This window comes from Halyomorpha halys, unplaced genomic scaffold, assembly GCF_000696795.3.
Source record: "Halyomorpha halys isolate HHAL.00 unplaced genomic scaffold, Hhal_1.1 Scaffold1052.1, whole genome shotgun sequence".
NCBI classification, from domain to species: Eukaryota; Metazoa; Arthropoda; class Insecta; order Hemiptera; family Pentatomidae; genus Halyomorpha; species Halyomorpha halys.
This window is the reverse complement of record NW_027106745.1, coordinates 227,796-237,613: the sequence shown is the minus strand read 5'-3', so window position 1 is coordinate 237,613 and position 9,818 is coordinate 227,796. Positions and strand designations below refer to the sequence as shown.

The window sequence follows — 9,818 nt, the reverse complement described above, 5'->3', positions numbered from 1 at the left end:
CGTCCAGGCACACTTAGCCCCTATGAAAATACATAAATATTTGGAACATCAGAAAAATAAAATGGCGGCCGGACACACTCAGCCCCTGTCAAAACCTCAGGTTTCCTAGGTTGTAGTAAAAACAAAATGGCAAAAGGAAGGTTTTTTTATAAAAAAAGGTTATCAGGTCCTTTGATAAGTGGTGGGGGTAAACGAAATTACGACCATAAACATAATGACGGATGGGCATACTCAGCCGCTTTCTAAATCCTAAGTCTCTTAAGTCGTAGGTCAAAACGAAATGGCGGAGGGGGGTTATAGTGGGTATTTGACCCATCAATAGGGGGTGGAGATGGACAAACGAAAGACAAAATGACGTCCGGGTACACTCAACCTTTGATAAATGGTTGGGGGGGGGGGTAAACACTCAAATTGCAAGAAAATAAGAATGACGGAGAAAGGTTACAGTATTAAAAGTGGTTATCTTGCCCTTTGATGGGTGGTGTGGTGAACAAAATAAAAATAAAATGGCGTCCAGGCACACTTAGCCTGTATGAAAATCCACAAATATTTGAAACATCAGAAAAATAAAATGGTGACCGGGCACACTCAGGCCCTATCAAAACCCCAGGGCTCCTAAACTGTAGTAAAAACAAAACGGCGATCGGGCACACTCATCCACTTCCTAAAGCCGCAAGGAAAACGAAATGACGGCCGGGTACACTCAGCATCTGCCAAAACCGTAAGCTTCTCAAACAAGGGAAAAATGGCGGCAGGGCACACTCAGCCACTGGTTTTAATATAAAGGTGGATACCTGATCTATCAATGGGTGGTGGGGATAACGCGAGACACTCAAAATACAATAGTAGGGATCAAAAACAAAATGGCGGCCGGGTACACTCAGCCCCTTGTTCCAGTCACGTGATCATAAGGTAGCAATCCAAAGTTAGTATTTGGTCACGTGACCCATGGCGGAGGATTTAAATTTAGCTCGACACATTTTAAGTCACGTGACTTAGTTGTACTAGGCCACCACTTGTTCGTCTAATCCTGTTAACAATGTGCTTTGAACTGGTAAATCCTATAACGTATACGATGATATGTAGACTTTTAATCCATTCGATGATAGAAAGCAAGGGACTTTGGACTTATATAATCCCTAAAAAGTAAACAAATAGGCTTGTACATATGAATTCTTTCTCAGTCTTCGTTCCAGCGTGCTTTATTAAACACCACCTCCGGAAATGTGTAAGGCGAATTATTTAAATTTCTTGAAGTAATTTCCTTTCTCTTTTCTTCTGTATTAATTTTTTTTCTTAGTTTATAAGTTTTAATTTTATTTTTTATATTTACCACTGTTTGAAACATAATATACCTTTAAATTTCTTTAAGATATTAAAAAAATAAATATCCTATTTTATGCTTTAGTTAAAAAAAAAATAAAATAACATGACCATTCGTACATTTTTAACATTTGGCAATTCTATTAGCTGATAATAATGACGTCACATATCCTACTCCTATAAGTAATTTATTAGTGGTCTAAAATTTCTTCACTTCGACCGAAAGATTTAACTGATGAAGATGCTAATCGAGACCAATGTCGGTGTTTATGAATAGAAAGTATTATAGTTCAAAGTCGAAAGTATTAAAAGATAAGAGAGTTAAAAAGTCCTACATAGTAACAGATCTATTTATCTCTGTTTGTTTATGGTTTAGGGATTTTGAACTTGAATACAAGTTCAAAGTCCCTTGTTTACATTCATCGAAGGGATTAGAAGATAAAGGTCTACGTATCAGTGTCTACATTTTAAGTTTAACCAGTTCAAATTATTCACATTATTTACACTAAAAGATTAAAGACAGAGAGAATAAGGTTCAAAGTCTTAATTATTAAATTTTAAATAATTAATGAATAATAATTGATGAATTTAAACAGTACTTCCTCAACAATTTTTACGACATAATAGCTGTATCCGAAACGTGGCTTAAACCATTTATTCCTTCCTCTCAAGTTTCTATTCCCAATTACGCTTTCTTTCGCTATGATAGATCTGATCGCACTGGAGGAGGTGTTGGGTTGTAGGTGCATGTTAGTCTTTAGGTCAAAATCCTACTTTGTTCCCCTTCTCCTATCATTCCTCATGCAGAATACATGTTTGTCGAAATTTCAACCATATCTTCTCCCATGTTATTTGCTATAGTTTATCGACCTCCCCGAGTTCCACTCAATAACACCTTGGAATCCTCTCTTGACCAACTGGTTTCCACTTATTCCTATATTATTATCACCGGTGATTTTAATCAACATGCTCTCTCAATCCAGTGATAAATCATTTCTTACTTTTTGTAATATTTTCCCTCAATCTTTGCCTCGTTCCTTTTTCTCATACACATCACACACAATCTTCTGACACCTGGTTAGACCTTTTTATCTGTGACTCTCCTTTAAAAATCCTTTCCTCTTCCCAGCATCCCGTTCCCTTCTTCTCATCTCACGATCTGATCCAAATATCGTACGACCTACCAGTCAATAGCTTTACTCCTAAAATCATATCATACCGTAATCTGGACCTCCTTTCCTATGAATTCCTTCAACCTGACCTTGACTCCGTCCAGTGGGACATTATATACTCCTATGATTCCATCGATCCTATGTTATCCACCCTCACTTCACATTTGCAATCCATATTAGACATCCATGCTCCTCTCAAAACCAGAATCTTACGCCGCCCAACTGCACCTAGGCTAACTTCGGAAATAAATGCAATGATAAAACAAAGAGAAGCAGCTCGACGCAAATTTCGTCGGACCCACCTGTCTGCAGATTATATACATTTTAAACTACTCCGTAATGCAACCCAATTAGCAGTTCGATGAGCTAAATCCCTTCACCTTCATTACGCACTCTCCAATGCTCCTGATCCCAAATCCAAGTGGAAAATACTCCGAAATTTATCCCTACCAGAATCCAATAACTTCAGCTCCCTTCCAATAACACCTGACGATCTCAACAACCATTTCACCTGCCATGCTACTGATCCATCAATCTTTCCTTACATTCTAAACAACACCTTCAATCCAGAAAAATTCTTTTTTTCCCACATATCTTATGAAGAACTACTATCTACCATTCTAAGATCCCATACCAACGATCATGGACCGGACAAAATTTCTGTTAAATTGATTAAATCCTGTCTTCCAGTCCTTATTCCCGTCTCTATCATATATACAAATTTTCCTTGCAAAATGCCACATTCCCTTCTCATCATTCGCTTTAGTTCGACCATTAAATACAATCCCAAATCCTTCTTAACCTAATGACTTCCGCCCTATTTCTCTCCTCTCCAACCTTTCAAAACCGCTAGAACGCCTTGTTTAAAACCAACTCTCAAACTTCCTAGAAGAACGTTCCCTCATCAGTCCCCTCCAATCCGGCTTTCGACCTGGCTATTCAACACAATCCGCTCTCCTTAAAATAACCCACGACCTCCAAACTGCCATGGAACACCAAAACCTAACTATCCTCATCCTCCTAGATTTTTCCAAAGCATTTGATACGGTTGACCACAACACCCTTCTTACCAAACTACAAAATCTTCCTCTATCCAACAGTACTTTGCGCTGGTTTCAATCCTTCCTATCCGATCGTTCCCAGCACATAGTGGTTCCTGATAAACCTCTATCAATGACTCGACCCCTCACCTGTAGTGTCCCTCAGAGTTCATCGCTATCCCTTACCCTTTTCGCTATCTACATCAATGACCTTCCCATCCTTATCCAACATTCGTAATATCATTTGTACGCAGATGATTTCCAAATTTACCTTTCCTTCCCACCTTCTGACCTATTAGTTGCTACAGAGAAGATTCAAGAAGACTTGAATAGAATTAGTCAGTGGGCACAAGAAAACAAGCTTATGTTGAATGCAGAGAAGACTAAGGCAATCGTAATAGGATCCAATCACCTATATTATTCCTAAACAACAATCCAATACAATTCCATTCATACGTCAAAAACCTTGGTGTCACTATAGACCAAACTCTCTCCTGGAAAAACCACATTTCCCATATTACCCGTCGAACATTCTCCACCCTAAAACGTTTAAATTATCTTCGTCACCTACTTCCTTTTGAAACCCGTAGGGTCCTGGTTACTTCCTTAATTTACCACCCCCCCCCCTTTGATTATTGCTGTGTTGTTTACGAGGGTGTCTCTGAGGATCTCGTAGTAAAATTAAAACGGTTAATTAATTGCTTTGTACGATTCATCTTAGGGGTCCCCAGGGACGCCTCTGTCACCCGATTTTATGAAGAGTTAAAGTGGCTTTACCCCTCCTTCCGTCGTAAATATTTCCTTGCTTCCTTTCTCTATCAAGTTATCCAATCCCGCCGTCCATTGTACATCTCATATATTTTTCAATTAAAGTCCTCAGTACATTCCCGCAATACCCGCTCACGGCCTTCAGACTTGTATGTAACTGCCCATCGAACCGCAGCCTATGGTAGATCTTTCCTCATCCGTTCCTCTTCTTTATGGAATTCTATTCCCTCCTTTATTCGCAGTTTTAATACCCTTCCAGTCTTCAAATCCCGTATCTTCGACTACCTTCTGTCCACCCAATTCCGGAAGAATAACAATTGAAAGTTTCAAAAAGCTTTATATATTTTCTGTATTAGATTTTTGTTTATAATTGTAAATATGTACACTAGCAGAAATCTTTTCATTTATTATTTTTTAGTTTAATTGTATTTGATTTTTTATCTTTGCTTTTCTATTTTTATATACTACCAGAAGTCATCTTATGTTTTATGATACGACAAGTGGTTTTATTTTATTTGTTTTGTCATTATTTTATATATTCCGTTAATTATTGTTGTTTATGTGTATATTTTTAAATTCATTGTATAACTTTATTTTATGAAATATTGTAATTTCATCTCTATTTTGTAATTTACTCTTAGGCTCCAAAGCCTAATTTTGACGCCTGTAAATTATTCTAAAGGGATCAATCCCGGAATAAATAAAGATGATTATTATTATTATTATCATCTCCTTACCCCTGTTAGACCCCAACTCCCCGGTACCCGATCGTCCCGATTTTGATCGCTCTCATCTTGTCTGTGACCTTTAAATTTTCCTGCACCACTCTCCTGTTTTTTTCTTCCTCGTACCTTCTCCCATAACTTTCTCCGAGCAACATGGTTGTTGTGTATTTCCTCACCGTCCACTGCCGTGCCCTTATAGTCCCGCCGGTGCCCTAGAAGCCCAAAGAGGATCTTAAATAGTGAAAACCACGTAACGATGTGTACGGAATGATTATATGCCGCTATAATAAAATCAATTAGGCACCCGGTTCCAGTCCCTTGTCGACCTGATATAAGCGAAGATGATCACTCAACGTACCATAAAGCCGCTCTATACTTCCACTGCTCTTGGGGTTCCCTGGTGTGTTGAGATGGCATGTTACGTCCAGGTCTTTCATTTCTGTTCAAATCATGGCATTGTCGAATTCTCTACCTGAATCTGAAGAGATACGCTCTGGAACTCCTTAGGATTGGAACCACAATCGGAGAGCTGCCAACACTGCTTCCGACGACTAGTCCTGCACCTGGTGCGCCATTGCCGCTTTACTGAAGAGATAAATTATGGTGATCCGTTTAAATTCTCTCTATGCGAATGTATCGATCTGCAGATCGTTGAGCGGTGCATCAGCGGTTGGTGTCTCCTGGTGGGTTTCGTTCATGTTTCGTGCGTAGACAAACTTCACAATTTCCTACTACCTCTGAGATTCTTCATTCCCCACCAAAAGCACTTTGTCTTTAACGCGTGCAGGGTCTCCGGGATTCCGCAGTGATTTGTCTTGCCCTCATTATATGCCATTCGTCTTCCTGAAGGGTTGATCTTCTCCCAGACGATGGCATTGCCCACATAAAGGGTATGAGTTTCTCTAGTCCTTGAAGCATCCTTCAACACTACAAATCTGGTCGTCCCTCACACCTGACTTTGACCAAATCGTCGTGATTCTCGTCTTCCATATAATCTGTCGCCTCTTGTCATTTATGATGTCCTCAAGTTCCTCCATATCTACTGGTCAACCTTCCTCCGAGCTCTCATCAGACGAAGATCCCTTCCTATTTTCTTCCTCCGACAACATTCTGTTCTTCTCTGGGTGTCCACTCGCGCAGGAATTGCCTGGACGATACTCCGGCCTTCTCTTCTAATGCATTTACTGTAATTTCTCGAGACAACCAATCGGCTACCACATTTTCCTTACCAGGTTTATATACTGCGTCCATGTTAAACTGTCCGAGGAGCCCCTTCCAACGAGTAATTCTAGCCGAAAACTCCTTTCCCACCCATTGCAGCGGTCTGTGGTCAGTGTGTACCCTAAACCTTCTGCCAAACACATAGGGTCTAAAGTGGTCAACAGCCCACACTATTCTTTAGAGCTCTCGTTCCAGAGCACTGTATTTAGTCTCCGTTTCTGTCAGGCGCCTACTAGCGTACGCCCCTGGCCGATCTCCCTCTCACCTTCCTGAGACAACACCGCTCCCAGCTCGTACTCATTCGCGTCTGTAGTGATATTGAGTGGCCGGGTAAAGTCCGGGAACGCAAACCCCGGCTCCTGCTGCAGCTTCTCCATGCACCGCCTAATATTGTCTTCGACCGTCGAGGTGATAATCTCCTTTCATCCCTTCTTGTAGGTTGTTGCGTGGAACGAGGTACTCTGTCATTCCTGGTACAAATCTCCGGTATTAATTCAAAGTTCTCAGCAACCTCCGCACTCCCTTCACATCCCTAGGCACTTCCATCCTCCTTATAGCTGGGCCTTGTTCTACGTCGGGTTTAACTCCTTCCCTGGAAATGGTGTGTCACAAAACATTTATTTGTACCTTCCCCAACCATTATTTTTCTCTTGATAGTTTAAGCCCAAACTTCCTGATTCTCTGGAATACGCTGTGTAAATGTTTCACGTGCTCTTCCTCGTTCTTACTGAACACAAGAGACAATAGATATAGATCTGACATACAGATTCGTCAATTCCCCTTTAAAATTCCTCCATTAGGCGCTGGAAGGTTATGGGAGCATTTTTTAGTCCAAACGGCATTCTTGTAAATTCGAAGTGGCTTCTCTCAAAAGTGAATGCCGTCTTATGTTGATCCTTAGGGTACATTTTATTGATGATATCCGGCCTTCAAGTCTAACATACTGAATACCGTCGCATTCCGTTCCCTGATTTCTTGCCTTGTCTCCCCCGCTAACTCGGTATTCTCTCTCGCCAAGAGTTATTAGTATTCTCTCTTCCTAACGACAGCAGTCGTCTGCAGGGTGAAAAGGAGCATCCTCAATCAGATTTAGGCAGATGAAGAAACCCCTTGGACAGGGGCCGGATCAACGAAAGATTAAAGAAGGCGTTCGGAGGAGGACGGTTGGCCCCTGAGGAGAACATATTTATGATGATCAGCGAGACAAAGGAATCGAAACGGTTTAGTGTGCAGAATGCCGCGGAATTAATGGCTCATGAACTGAGCGAGATGATCCAGGTACAGGGTTGGATTTAATTCCTGTCCATGGCACTAAACATTTAATTGGCAAAGGAGCTGGGGAAGAAAGAGGGATTTCCGAGAGAGTGCTTGTTTATGGAATGTGCTCAAGATCTCATGGAAACAAGCGCTATACAGATGGAGGCCCGAATGGAAGTAGAGGAGCGGGAGTCACTTCGAGTTGCTTCGAATGCAACGACATCCACTGTTACTCTCATCTTCTCGGGAATCTGGTTGTAACGGGCAAATAGAACCCCAGCAAACTTGTTGTTGGTCCTGAAAGTTTAACTAGCGAAGAAACTAGGGAAAAAGGAAAGCTTTCCGAGAGAATGCACGTTCATAGAATGTGCACAAGATCTCATGGACACGAGTGCTAGGGAGACAATGGAGAGAGGGAGAACTTGGAACTCGGAGAATACACCGAACCAGTCGAAACCTAGAAGCAGTGGTCGAAGAGAAGACCGTAAGTGTCATGATTGCAGAAAAGTGGAACATCTGGTGGCACAGTGTCCGTGCACAAGATGTTTCGAGTGTAGCAGTGAGGGACACATTGCCAGGCATTGCCCCAATATATTTAGCATAAAGAACGCTCAACAGGTGTAGAGAAGGAACTTCTGGCAGAGGGCAAACGACCCATCTAGCGAATTCATCAAGTATCAGAGACGGATGAAGAATCGGACGAACCAAAACAAGGAAGAAGGTATAATATTAGAGTAGGAGCATGGGAAGAGGACCCAGAGAAAAAGAGCATGCGAGATCTGATGAGGATGCCTGCAGAGGGGCGACCGCACACTGAGGATCTACCATGTAAGACAGGGGCTGGTATAGCTGGTAGACATCAGGAGCTCAAGTACGATTGTTAGCAGAGAAGCGTTGAAAAAGTGTATGGCGGAGAGAGGACACTCCAGGTGAAGGTATGTAATTGTCAGTTAATTACCCTGGGTGGGCCTACCAGCATTGAGGGGGAGGTAGTAGTGCATGTAGGGATCCAAAGACAAACAGGTAACGGTGCATGTAATGGGAAAGATGCCCTGTGATTATAGGATGCGACCTATTAGTTACAGTGGGGGCGCGAATCAAGAACCACAATGGACAATGGGATATAACCATCGGGAGGGGGGAGGTAAAGGTACAAGTGCCGGAAACGTTTAGGGGGCGGGAAAAAACGTCGTTATGCTTCAACACATCAAACACTTATAGACATTACCCTAACCTTAGATAAAAAAATATACATATAAAATTTTTCATCATAAAAATAAAACACGTTCAAATGAAAAGTTATAATAATTGATATACTAGGAATACCCTTCCTAAAGTTCTCCAACCCTCGATTTCTATCTGCATTGCATTTAAACCGATGTTATCTTACTAATTTCACTCGTCTTCATCGTCAACATAGGAACTCATATTGTCTTAAATTCACTTTGAATTACAATAAGACAATGTATTTACTTTAATTGAGGCTCATATCCATATCAACCTAGAGTTACTCTTTTTACCCTACACAAATTGTATATACTATACGGTCATTGAAAAATAAAACTGTTGAAGGTCCAGTAACATCTCAAAAAATGACCTGTTGTGGGTTCAGTGGCACCCCAAGTATTGACTTGCTGCATCTAAAAAACCATAGTATTTTCTCAACTTCTTGTATCATGCACTGTATGCTTAATGATATACGATGGTTTAAAACTTAAATATTATTTACTTATTTTGAAAATTCATATGTAAATTGTTATTAAACTTCAACATTATGACCTACTTATCACTGCTACCCTTTCTATCAAGTATGATCAACATTGCATTTCCTTTAAACTGTGATCTTGACTCATTTAAGTATTAAAACCAATATAATATAAAACAAATCAACATTTCAGTTGGCCATTGGCTTACATTCACACAAGTGGGTAACTCGCTGATCACTTCTCACAGATCTATGAATTAAACCTGTTGAGTACCTTTCCCCAATGTGTAGATTTGCTCCCATCTACCCTATGTACATATATATTACTAAGGAATTATTACATTTTTCTGTTAGGTTGACGCTGAGATTTTAAAGATAGACAATAAACTGAATATGGGAAAAGAACTTGAATTCTTCATACACCCAGATCTGTTCAATGAAGCTGCATTGGAGTTCAACTTTGTGATTCCACCTTCTACAGATTATTATCCGTTTAATGTCATGTATAAAGGTATATTTTTTTTTTTAATTCTAAATTTATACAGGGTGTCCCAATTTACATGTTCACCCCCTCCCTCCAACTTAACAAACATTTTCTTAAATCAAA

General features: G+C 40.5%; 1 protein-coding gene across 1 annotated transcript in view; it reads left to right on the top strand.

Annotated features, from left to right (window-relative positions):
- LOC106688103 (putative leucine-rich repeat-containing protein DDB_G0290503) overlaps nucleotides 1-9,818 on the top strand; it is a gene marked incomplete at both ends in the record, with an annotated part of 171,142 nt that overhangs the window by 50,251 nt on the left and 111,073 nt on the right. Inside the window, 1 exon segment of the mRNA XM_067045074.1 lies at nucleotides 9,566-9,722. Coding sequence (XP_066901175.1) covers nucleotides 9,566-9,722 — 157 coding nt within the window.